At 44.6% G+C, this 12,686-nt stretch overlaps 1 protein-coding gene across 1 annotated transcript in view; it reads left to right on the top strand.

The window, feature by feature from the left end:
* Positions 1-4,085: 4,085 nt before the first annotated feature.
* The window catches only part of OLFML1 (olfactomedin like 1), a 34,160-nt gene continuing 25,559 nt past the window's right edge, over positions 4,086-12,686 (top strand). Inside the window, exons 1-2 of the mRNA XM_069554539.1 lie at positions 4,086-4,674; positions 7,586-7,874. Of these exons, the coding sequence (XP_069410640.1) occupies positions 4,546-4,674; positions 7,586-7,874 (418 nt within the window). The 5' untranslated portion in view covers positions 4,086-4,545. The remainder of the gene's footprint in view (positions 4,675-7,585; positions 7,875-12,686) is intronic.

Below are 12,686 nucleotides of genomic sequence, written 5' to 3'. Positions count from 1 at the left end.
AGCATCAGAGTCTTTTCCAAGGAGTCAACACTTCGCATGAGGTGGCCAAAGTACTGGAGTTTCACCTTCAGCATCATTCCTTCCAAAGAAATCCCAGGGCTGATCTCCTTCAGAATGGACTGGTTGGATCTCCTTGCAGTCCAAGGGACTCTCAAGAGTCTTCTCCAACACCACAGTTCAAAAGCATCAATTCTTCGGTGCCTAGCTTTCTTCACAGTCCAACTCTCACATCCATACATGACCACTGGAAAAACCATAGCCTTGACTAGACAGACCTTTGTTGGCAAAGTAATGTCTCTGCTTTTCAATATACTGTCTAGGTTGGTCATAACTTTCCTTCCAAGGAGTAAGTGTCTTTTAATTTCATGGCTGCAATCACCATCCGCAGTGATTTTGGAGCCCAGAAAAATTAAGTCAGCCTCTGTTTCCACTGTTTCCCTATTTGCCATGAAGTGATGGGACCAGATGCCACGATCTTAGTTTTCTGGATGTTGAGGTTTAAGCCAACTTTTTCACTCTCCTCTTTCACTTTCATCAAGAGGCTTTTTAGTTCCTCTTCACTTTCTGCCATAAGGATGGTGTCATCTGCATATCTGAGGTTATTGATACTTCACCCAGCAATCTTGATTCCAGCTTGTGTTTCTTTCAGTCCAGCGTTTCTCATGATGTACTTTGCATAGAAGTTAAATAAGCAGGGTGACAATATACAGCCTTGAGGTACTCCTTTTCCTATTTGGAACCAGTCTGTTGTTCCATGTCCAGTTCTAAATGTTACTTCCTGACCTGCATATAGGTTTCTCAAGAGGCAGGTCAGGTGGTCTGGTATTCCCATCTCTTTCAGAATTTTCCACAGTCTGTTGTGATCCACACAGTCAAAGGCTTTGGCATAGTCAAGAAAGCAGAAATAGATGTTTTTCTGGAACTCTCTTGCTTTTTCCATGATCCAGCGGATGTTGGCAATTTGATCTCTGGTTCCTCTGCCTTTTCCAAAACCAACTTGAACATCTGGAAGTTCACAGTTCATGTATTGCTGAAGCCTGGCTTGGAGAATTTTGAGCATTACTTTACTAGCTTGTGAGATGAGTGCAATTGTGTGGTAGTTTGAGCATTCTTTTGCATTGCCTGTCTTTGGGATTGGAATGAAAACTAACATTTTCCAGTCCTGTGGCCACTGCTGAATTTTCCAAATTTGCTGGCATATTGAGTGTAGCACTTTCACAGCATTGTCTTTCAGGATTTGAAATAGCTCAACTGGAATTCCATCACCTCTACTAGCTTTGTTCATAGTGATGCTTTCTAAGGCCCACTTGACTTCACATTCCAGGATGTCTGGCTCTAGGTGAGTGATCACACCATCATGATTATCTTGGTTGTGAAGTTCTTTTTTGTATAGTTCTTCTGTATTCTTGCCACCTCTTCTTAATATCTTCTGCTTCTATTAGGTCCATACCATTTCTGTCTTTTATCGAGCCCATCTTTGCATGAAATGTTCCCTTGGTATCTCTAATTTTCTTGAAGAGATCTCTAGTCTTTCCCATCCTGTTCTTTTCTTCTATTTTTTTGCATTGATCGCTGAAGAAGGCTTTCTTATCTCTTCTTGCTATTCTTTGGAACTCTGCATTCAGATGCTGATATCTTTCCTTTTCTCCTTTGCTTTTCACTTCTCTTCTTTTCACAGCTATTTGTAAGGCCTCCTCAGACAGCCATTTTGCTTTTTTGCATTTCTTTTCCATGGGGATGGTCTTGATCCCTGTCTCCTGTACAATGTAACGAACCTCTGTCCATAGTTCATCAGGCACTCTATCTATCAGATCTAGTCCCTTAAATCTATTTCTCACTTCCACTGTATAATCATAAGGGATTTGATTTAGGTCATACCTAAATGGCCTAGTAGTTTTCCCTACTTTCTTCAATTTAAGTGTGAATTTGGCAATAAGGAATTCATGATCTGAACCACAGTCAGCTCCTGGTCTTGTTTTTGTTGACTGTGTAGAGCTTCTCCATCTTTGGCTGCAAAGAATATAATCTATCTGATTTCGGTGTTGACCATCTTGTGATGTCCATGTGTAGAGTCTTCTCTTGTGTTGTTGGAAGAGGGTGTTTGCTATGACCAGTGCATTTGATCTCTGTTTGTTTCCAAGGCAAACCATTCAATATCACAGTTATCCAAGTCTATGCCCAAACCAGTAACGCTGAAGAAGCTGAAGTTGAACGGTTCTATGAAGACCTACAAGACCTTTTAGAACTCACACCCCCAAAAAATATCCTTTTCATTATAGGGGACTGGAATGCAAAAGTAGGAAGTCAAGAAACACCTGGAGTAAAAGGCAAATTTGGCCTTGGAATATGGAATGAAGCAGGGCAAAGACTAATAGAGTTTTGCCAAGAAAATGCACTGGTCATAGCAAACACCCTCTTCCATGCTCAGTCTTGTCTAACTCTTTATGGCCCCGTGGACTGTAGCCCATCAGGCTCCTCTGTCCATAGAATTTCCCAGGCAAAATTACTGGAGTGAGCTGCCCTTTTCTATTCCAGGGGATCCTCACAACCAGGGATCAAACCCACATCTCTTTCATTTCCTGCATTGGCAGGCAGATTCTTTACCACTGTGCCATTTGGAAAGCCCCTAGTATTGAATGTATGAAAGTGAAGTTGCTTAGTCATGTCCGACTCCTTGTGACCCTGTGGACTGTAGCCTACCAGGCTTCTCCGTCCATGGGATTCTCTAGGCAAGAATACTGGAGTGTGTTACCATTTCCTTCTCCAGTTGAATGTATACTTCATGGTAAAAATAATGTAACAATGCTATAGAAAACCAAGAAAAAGTATATCCCAAGAAAATGCCACTTCCTAAAAATTGTGTTTCACCTCCACTGGATCTTGTCCATTTTAGTTCACTATCTTGCAGTTAGGAGTTGAGGCATTCATCAAGAAAATCAACCTGAGCACTGTTGGCATAAAACTTTATTTTAAAAAGGCAGGCATGAGAGTTTTCCAAAAGAGCCTTCTTACTTGGGGAAGGAGGCTGAGCCAGCAGTATTTTTATGAGAATTTAAGAGGAAGGGTCAGCAGAGTTTCACCTGTTTCAGAGAATTTCTTTGCCTCTTGATGTCCACAGAGAATTTGTTCTAGGACCAGCGCATTCCCCACCCTGCATCCCAAAGACACCAAAATCCCACAGTACTCACATCCTTTATATGACGTGACTTAGTACACTTACATCAGCAGTCATAGGGGCCTGAACATCGTCAAAGATAGTTCTTAGAAATAGGGATTGTCCTTAAGGATGAGGAACCATTGTCTGCGATGATACCAAGAGGGTGAGGAGGGACAGTTAGGCGCTAAAGTCACTTGAAAGAGAGGTAGAGGAACAACCAATGGGAACAAGGACATGCAGGGGCCACACAGGAAAATTCTTTTAGTGTCACTTGCAGGGATCAAATACAAACCCAGGTCTTCCGACTCCTGGTCAGAGTTCTTTTCACTTCTCATAGATACCCAACCTTCTCCACTTTGGCTGGTGATTGAGAAAGAACCATGAGTATCCTGGACCCAACCACAGAAGGAGAGGTTAAAATAAGTAGGCCTCAACAGAAAAGGCAAAAAACCGGAAGATTTTACCACTTGGTACTAAGAATGCGAGTTGAATCCTTTGTATGGCTGGCTTGTTCCTTCCGGTGAAGGGAATTCTGCTACTGGAGAGTGAAAAAACTCAAGGACCTCCTCACTAAGGAGTTCCATTCCTGATGGTTTGGCTCTGAAAGTGCCCCTGTATCAGTAACTGTTTGGTTCTTAATGAAAATCTTCTGAGCTTGAGTTTCAGGTTCCTCAGCTATCTCCCTGGGTGCCTAGGCCTGTGGCCCATGGGCGCTCTCTTCCCCAAGGGGCAATGGGGCCTGTGCCCTGCCTGCTTGAAGACAGACGTGTAAGAGAGCTTTCATTTTTTTCCCTTGCTGTGCCTTTAAGAGCTGCAGGAATGCAAAGAGAGTCTGGAGGCGGGGTGGGGTCTCCCAACAGGATTTCTGGGAAAAGGATCTCGGGAATTTTGGCCAGAAACTAAAATGAGAGTCCAGCTCTGAGAAGTTGGGGGTGGTGTGTATGGGGTCAGGGCTGTGATTGGACTGCACAATTCTCTAGGGAGGAGGAAAGCAAAAGTAAAAAGAAAAGAGCGGGGGAGAGGGGAGAAATCCTCCCGGCCCCCTCCCCACCCCATACACACTCACCCATGCCTGAAGAGGGGGCAGCCACTATCTGCAGGGGGTCCCCATGTGTCAAAGGTGATGGCAGCAGATGCTGGACCCAGGGAACCCTCTACCCCGAGTTGGCCTGCAAGGCCTCTGGGGACGGATTTGCCAACAGCTGGACTTGATCACCAGTTTGCAAAGTGAGATCACGCATCAGAGGGAGTAACCAGCAGAGTTTGCTGTCCGGCTGTTTTTGGAGGATTTTCTTAGCAGCGGCTAAAAAGCAGGAGACCACCACCGGGACCCTTGAGTCTCCTTCGGGAAGCAGCAGCAGGGATTCCCGCCCTGGGTGGTTTGCAGGATGATGCTGGCTCTTAGGCGAGCTTGCATTTTCAGGGCTGTGGTCTTCATGGCCTTCCTGCCCCCGCCGCCACGCGCCCAGGACCCGGCCATGGTGCACTATATCTATCAGCGCTTTCAAGTCTTAGAGGTAGGTGGCATCCATGCCCCTGACCCAGGGAACCTGCCTCCCAGAAGTCACTTTATCTTACCCACACTTCCCTACCTACTGGGATGTGTTTCTCCAGATAGTGAATGATAAGATTGCTAAGGGTACACTGAATATTTTTCATTGTCTAGTGGTTTCTTGAACAGGGCTTTCCTCTGTTGCCTGATTTGGCAGTTTCTCTCATTTGTAAAATGGGGCCATTAATAGAATTTACCTCTTACTAATATTCAGAAGATTTAATGAATTAATTCCTACTTAGAACCTTGCCTGGCATGATGGTAAATGTCTAAAATGTTATTATTCAATTGCTCAGTTTTTAAATAGGAAAATTAAACATTTTGGTCACGTTTTCTTCATGTTTTACTATATCAGGAGGATAGCACATTTTCGTTTTCTTTGTGTCTTTTAATGGTGAGACTTTAGGTCACTGTAAATAGTCATGATATTGGCTTACTGAGAAGCTTGTGCTTCTTTTGCTGAACTAGATTTGATTTTAGAAATGAGCAGGATTCAGCAGTGTTAAACAGAGAGGAAGTTCCGGGGCCTTTTTCCCAAGCATTGTAGCTGCCACTTCATTAAAATTTGCAAAACCCAACATTTTTGCAGCAGGGACAGACTCCCTGGGGCAAATGTAACCCGCTGTCCTAACCTTTAACACACCCTGGCATTGACATCAGCTATTTCTTATGTCCCGCCTTGCTTTTGTACAAGTTAAATTTTGATAAATTATTTTCCTTCTCTGAAAGGTATTTAGTTTCTATATTTCCTGAACACTCTTTAAGTCCAAACTATTTGGTTGCAGTCAGGGTAGAACACTTCCTCAGAGCAGGCTGCACTGGGTTTCTGAGGTCCGCTGAGCTGAGGCCAGGGAGCCACAGATGGAATGTTCCCAGGTCAATGGCCTCTTGCTGCTGCCTCACTGGTTCTCTCCTCAGAGACCTTCCCGATCTCACTTTCTCCCATGTGCTAGAATTATGCTCAACTGTGGTCCCTCTTCATTTACCGCAGACCCGCCTTGGGGTTCAGGGCGAGTCTCATCCCTGCAAGCTTTCCACGAGACTTGAGTCTGCCTGCAGACGAGGGTATTGAGTACAGATGGATACTTTCATAGCTATGAAGGTGGACTGAAAAGAAGAGGGTATGATTTATGTAGGTCTTCCCACCCTGACTGTGGTGACCTTAGTAGGAAGCCAAGGCCCAGGTGGCTCCACTGTTGGCCAGGCAAACACGTGCAAAGTGATGCAATCCCACATCCAGGGGTTTGTGTGGGGTGGGGGTGGGGTAAGAATAAAAGAGGATAGATGTAGACAATTTCTCTCTCCTCTCTCTCTTTCCCTCTCATCCTCTCTGTTTCTGTCTCTGCTTCTCTCTCTCTCCCTCTCACACACCTCTCTCTCTCTCAATCTCTCTTTCATTCTTCAGTGAACAGTCTTACATCCTGCTGTTCGAAGTATATATTTTTACAGCTTTTGTGGAGAGCATTTTGGTAAACCACCAAATGGTCTTTAAGTATACATCCTGACCCAGAAACCCATCCCATTTCCATCCTTCATTCACTTATTCCTTTTTTTAAATATATTTTTTAAGTTAATTCTTTTTGGCTGCTGGATCTTTGTTGCTTTGCACGGCTTTTCTCTAGTTGCAGCGAGTGGGGACCACGCTTCATTGCCATGCTCAGGCTTCTCATTGTGGTGGCTTCTCTTGTAGAGCCAGGCTCGAAGTGAGCAGTCCTCAGTATTTGCAGCATGTGGGCTCGGTAGTTGCAGCTCCAGGGCCCTGGCGAGCAGGCTTAGTAGTTGTGGCACATGGGCGTAGTTGCTCCACGGCATGTGGAATCTTCCTGGATCAAGGATTGAACCTGTGTCCCTGCAATGGCAGGCAGACTCCTAACCACTGGACCACCAGGGAAGGCCCCTTAACTTATTCTTTTATTCAGTAAGTTCATATTTAGTGTGACTATGTGCCAGGTGCTGAGCAGGTGCTGGGGGTGGAGCTCACATCTGGAAATGTATCCTAAGAAAATAATCAGAGAAGTACGAATACGTAAAGACAAAGGTTTTCTTCACTATGTTTGAGTGGCGGATCATTGAAAACTACGTAAATGTCCATTATGTTTATGTGTATGTCAGTCGCCCAGTCACGTCTGACTCTGCGACCCCATGGACTGTAGCTCACCAGGCTCCTCTGTCCATGGGATCCTCCAGGCAAGAATACTAGAGTGGGTTGCCATTTCCTTCTCTAGGGGATCTTCCCATCCCAGGGATCGAACCCGGGTCTCCCATATTGCAGGCAGATTCTTTACCGTATGAGCCACCAGGGAAGCCCAAATGTTCATTGGAAAGAGTCTAATCAATTTAATGGAATTGTGTTATTAAAATTATGGTATGCTGCTGCTGCTAAGTCGCTTCAATCTTGTCCGACTCTGTGCAACCCCAGAGACGGCAGCCCACCAGGCTCCCCCATCCCTGGGATTCTCCAGGCAAGAACACTGGAGTGGGTTGCCATTTCCTTCTCCAATGCATAAAAGTGAAAAGGGAAAGTGAAGTCGTTCAGTCGTGTCCAACTCCTAGTGACCTAAATATATATTAATTGGTTTTGAAATATGTTCACAATATATCAGCAAATTTAAAATGTTATAAAACACACATGTAGCAAAATCACATTAACATATGTTTATATGTGTATGACTAAATGCATAGGAAAACCTAAAGATTTGTACACTAAAGTGTCAATAGTTCTTTGAGTTAAGGAATTATGGGTGATTTTTTAAAAATTTCACCCCCTTTTAACTGTTTGTATTTTAAAAGTCTATTTCTATGAATAAGAGCTATTGACATTACTTGGGCAATTTAAATAACTGGAAATAATTTGAGAATTTATTTTCTGACTGAAGCAAGGACTGCAGAAATGTACCCAAGCAACAAGAGCGTACATTCAAGATTTCCAAGAGTTCTCGAAAAACATATCCGTTATGTTGGGACGATGTCACACCTACACAAGTGAGTACAAGAGTGCAGTACACAACCTGGCGCTGAGAGTGGAGCGCGCCCAGCGGGAGCTCGACTACCTGGAGTACCTGCGGGAGGCCGACGCGTGTGTAGAGTCAGAGGACAAGGCGCTGGCAGAGAAGCTGGTCCAAGAAGCCGAGGAAGAGCAGAGGGTCCGGACGCTACTAAACGCAAGTAAGAGAGCTCCATCTTTACCACCCCTTCTGGGGACTTTCACAACACAGACCTCACACAGGTAGGGAGACTGACCAAGTAAGAACTGGGTGTGTGCTCCTGTGGGCACGTGCTGGGAGGGAAATCTTATCAAGGAACAGGTATCCAAAGGAAAATGTATTCTCAGAAAGCGGCTTTCCCGTTTCCAGAGAGTTCCTAAAACCTCCATAGAAGCTCAGGGCGATGGTGTCAGAAGTCAACCCAGGGAAGGGCTTAGTTTGGTAGAGGTGTGTGGTCCCATCCTTCCATGGAGAGTGGCAGGTTGGTGGATTCTCTCAGGGCCCTGGGAGCTGGGAGAGTGTGCCAAGAAGCAATATAAAATTGGAAATGGCAACAGCCAATCCTCAGGGCCAAGGACTACTGTGAATTATTATTGTTTGTGCTGTTGGGATGCTGATATATTCAAGATATTTGTCTCCAATCTTAGGATCCATCAGAATCACTTCCAGGCCATTAAGAATAAGGATTAGGAGCTCAAATGATAATAAAAAGTATCAAGCAACAAAAACATAAATGAGAAGGAAAATTTCCTGTGCATGAGTCCATCTCATTAAAAACAATGAGGGAGACAAGTCCGTGCCTCAGAAGCTGTTTTCTTAGATGGTTTCAATGAAAATAGGAAAACTTTATGTGCTAACTAAGCCTGCCCCAAATATGAGAACATTCCATCAAGTAAACAAGATATAAGCAGCTGAATGCCATCTTTAGGCTAAGCGTTTCATGTATCCTTTCCATGTAATCCTTGTAAAAGCTCCTTTGGTCATTTATAAGAAAGATCTTCCAAAATGAGGTGACTTCTGATCTGAGTTTTGAACACAGTAGTTAGAGAAAGATGAGCAGAGGCCGCGTCAAGCAAGAGCGGCAACAGATCAAAAGCAAGTAGCACTTCCACACATAGATCTGCAGGGACGGCTGAGTGGAAGCTGTGTAGGGCAGGAGAGTGCCGGGGAGCAAGGCTGAAGGGTCAGTAGCACCCAGATAGTGAAAGGCCTTGCTTGCCGAGTCCAGACGGTTGAACGTGACTAAAGAAACTATTGAGAACCATTGAACAATTTTTGAGGGCTGTTTAAGATTTTCTTTTCTTTTTCTAAAAAATTTTATTATTGGAGTTCAACTGCTTTGCAATGTTGTCTTGGTTTCTAGTGTACAACATGAGAGAATCAGCTATATGTTCTGTTCAGTTCATTTCAGTCGTTCAGTCGTGTCCGACTCTTTGAGACCCCATGGACTGAAGCACTCCAGGCCTCCCTGTCCATTACCAGCTCCTGGAGTTTACTCAAACTCATCTCCATTGAGTCGGTGATGCCATCCAACCACCTCATCCTCTGTCGTCCCATTCTCCTCCCACCTTCAATCTTTCCCAGCATCAGAGTCTTTTCAAATGAGTCAATTCTTTGCATCAGGTGGCCAACCTACTGGAATTTTAGCTTCAGCATCAGTCCTTCCAATGAATATTCAGGACTGATTTCCTTTAGGATGGACTGGTTGGATCTTCTCATAGTCCAAGGGACTCTCAAGAGTCTTCTCCAAAACCACAGTTCAAAAGCGTCAATTCTTCGGTGCACAGCTTTCTTTATAGTACAACTCTCACATCCATACATGACCACTGGAAAAACTATAGCCTTGACTAGACAGACCTTTGTTGGCAAAGAAATGTCCCTGCTTTTCAATATGCTATCTAGGTTGGTCATAACTTTCTTTCCAAGGAGTAAGCGTCTTTTAATTTCATGGCTACAGTCAGCATCTGCAGTGATTTTGGAACCCTCCCCCCCGAAAAAAATCTGTCACTGTTTCCACTGTTTCCCCATCTATTGTCCATGAAGTGATGGGACCAGATGCCATGATCTTAGTTTTCTGAATGTTGAGCTTTAAGCCAACTTTTTCCACTCTCCACTTTCACACTCATGAAGAGGCTTTTTAGTTCTTTGCTTTCTGCCATAAGGATGGTCATCTGCATATCTGAAGTTACTGGTATTTCTCCCAGCAATCTTGATTCCAGTTTGCGCTTCATACAGCCTAGTGTTTCTCATGATGTACTCTGCACAGAAGTTGAATAAGCAGGGTGACAGTATACAGCCTTGATGTGCTCTCTTCCCAATTTGGAACCAGTCTGTTGTTCCATGTCCAGTTCTAACTGTTGCTTCCTGACCTGCACACAGATTTCTCAAGAGGCAGGTCAGGTGGTCTGGTATTCCCATCTCTTTCAGAATTTTCCACAGTTTATTGTGATCCACACAGTCAAAGGCTTTGGCATAGTCAATAAGGGAGAAGTAGATGTTTTTCTGGAACTCTTGCTTTTTCAGTAATCCAATGGATGTTGGCAATTTGATCTCTGGTTCCTCTGCCTTTGCTAAATCCAACTTGAACATCTGGAAGTTCACGGTTCACATATTGCTGAAGCCTGGCTTGGAGAATTTTGAGCATTACTTTACTAGCGTGTGAGATGAGTGCAATTGTGCGATAGTTTGAGCATTCTTTGGCATTGTCTTTCTTTGGGATTGAAATGAAAACTGACCTTTTCCAATCCTGTGGGCACTGCTGAGTTTTCCAAATTTGCTGGCATATTGAATGTAGCACTTTCACAGCATTATCTTTCAGGATTTGAAATAGCTCAACTGGTATTCTATCACCTCTACTAGCTTTGTTCGTAGTGATGCTTTCTAAGGCCCACTTGACTTCACATTCCAAGATGTCTGGCTCTAGGTGTGAGTGGTCATACCATCATGATTATCTGGGTCCTGAAGATCTTTTTTGTACAGTTCTTTTGTGTATTCTTGCCACCTCTTCTTAATATCTTCTGTTTCTGCTATGTCCATACCATTTCTGTCCTATATGTATGTGTATGTATATGTGTATATACATATATGTGTTTATATATATGCCCTCCCTCTTAAGCCTCCCTCCACTATTGAGCAATTGTAAGCAGAGCCATGAGAGGCAGGAACAGGGCAAGACTAGAGAGAGGACACTAATCAGGGCAATGCTGCAGCAAATGGGCAACAAGTGATCGTCTCTGCATGAAGTGTCAGTGGGGCGGAGAAGGACAGATGGGTTGGAGCGTCATTGAATGTCGGCATATGCATGGCTTTGTGACTGATAATTGAATGTGAAAAATAAGTGAGAAGGGTAAGTCCAAGATGCTTCCTAGGTTTGGAGCTTAGGCCATTGGGTGGTTGGTCTGAAATATGTTGAGATAGGAAACCCAGGAGACATTTTGGACCACTTACTACTTCACTCTTTTTTGGGTTTTTTTCCTGGAGCGCTTTTTACTCTGAGGTCTTCTAGTTCGTTTATTTACTTGCTGTTCATTTTATGCCTCCCCATCTCATATAAGAGCCTGGATCCTGTGTTTCACGTTCAGTGTTGAGTCCCAGAGCCTAGGGTAGTGTCTATGTTCAACAAATATTTGTCAGTGAGCAACTAAGTGAACAAATGAATGAATGGGCAGAGGGACTGTTCGCGTGGGCAGAGGACTTATTAGGTTTTGATAGAAAAAAGAACACCTTATCTGTGAGTCAGAAGACAGAGAGGAGACTGCCATATCTACAAGAAGAAGCACTTGGTCAAGCTGGTCAAGTGAGTGTCCTTTTCAGCCTTGTCTCGAGATGAACCTCCTCCTTCTGAGAAGAAGCGTGCGTGCATGCTAAGTCACTTCAGTCAGGTCCACCTCTGTGACTCTATGGACTATAGTCCTCCAGGCTCCTCTGTCCATGGGATTCTCCAGGCAAGAATACTGGGGTGGGTTGCCATTTCCTCCTCCAGGGGATCTTCCCAGCTCAGGGATCAAACCTGCGTCTCTTAAATCTCCTGCATTGGCACACAGGTTCTTTACCACTAGCACCATCTGGGAATATTCTGAAAGGGAACAGCTGAGGGTAAACATGGGTCGAGGGATTAGACGAAAGGGTAAGGATGAGCCAGTGGAAAATGAACAGCTCCCTAAAAAGCTGACCAGGAGGAAAGAGTGGCTGCTAATGTAGCCTGAGCTAGAATGTGCCTGAACTTTCATGCCGAGGGTCAGGGAGGACCCCAAGCCTGAATCATGGTGCTGGATTGGATCCCTGAGACACTCTAAACCCCTCAGACCTTGAGGTGGCCCCTTTCTACTCCACCTAGAGCTCAACAGAGGTCCTGAGTCTGGACTTTCTGTTTTTATAACCCTTGTCCTTTGCCTCATCCCTCACACCCTGGATGCCTAAAATATCCCCTCTCTCAGCTCCATGGTGAGTGAAAACTCTTTCAACTTTTTAGAAATTGCTGCTTCCATGCCCATTGCCTTGGGAGCCCTCTTTTAATGATCTGTCTGTTTATGATTCAATAAGCACTTTTTGCCCCTACTCTTGGGTGGGCCCTGTGCTGATAGCAGGGACAAAGGAGCAAGCGGAAACACACCTATATCCTGCGCTGGCTTTTTCACTGCGTCTCTTGCCTCTGGTCTTACCTCCTGCTGCTCTCTGCTGTTACGTGCATCTTCCCAAAACACACACATGCTCTCACTCCTCGGCGTAGACTGTTTTTGTTGTTTGTCATCAATTATCATCGGCAACAAAAAATCCCCTCAAATGGCAGCATTTTAGATGGGGAAGGCCCATCACAAAGTGGCCTGAGCTGATGCCCCTCTTCTTCCCCCATAACTCACCCACATGCAGTAGCAATTTTTGTACATATATATATAGAGTTGGAGAAGGCAATGGCACCCCACTCCAGTACTCTCGGCTGGAAAATCCCATGGATGGAGGAGCCTGGTAGGCTGCAGTCCATGGGATCGTGAAG

The sequence above is a fragment of the Ovis canadensis genome, chromosome 15 (assembly GCF_042477335.2).
Source record: "Ovis canadensis isolate MfBH-ARS-UI-01 breed Bighorn chromosome 15, ARS-UI_OviCan_v2, whole genome shotgun sequence".
In the NCBI taxonomy this organism is placed as follows: domain Eukaryota; kingdom Metazoa; phylum Chordata; class Mammalia; order Artiodactyla; family Bovidae; genus Ovis; species Ovis canadensis.
Note: the sequence above shows the minus strand (reverse complement) of the source record. Positions and strands in the feature narration are given on the sequence as shown.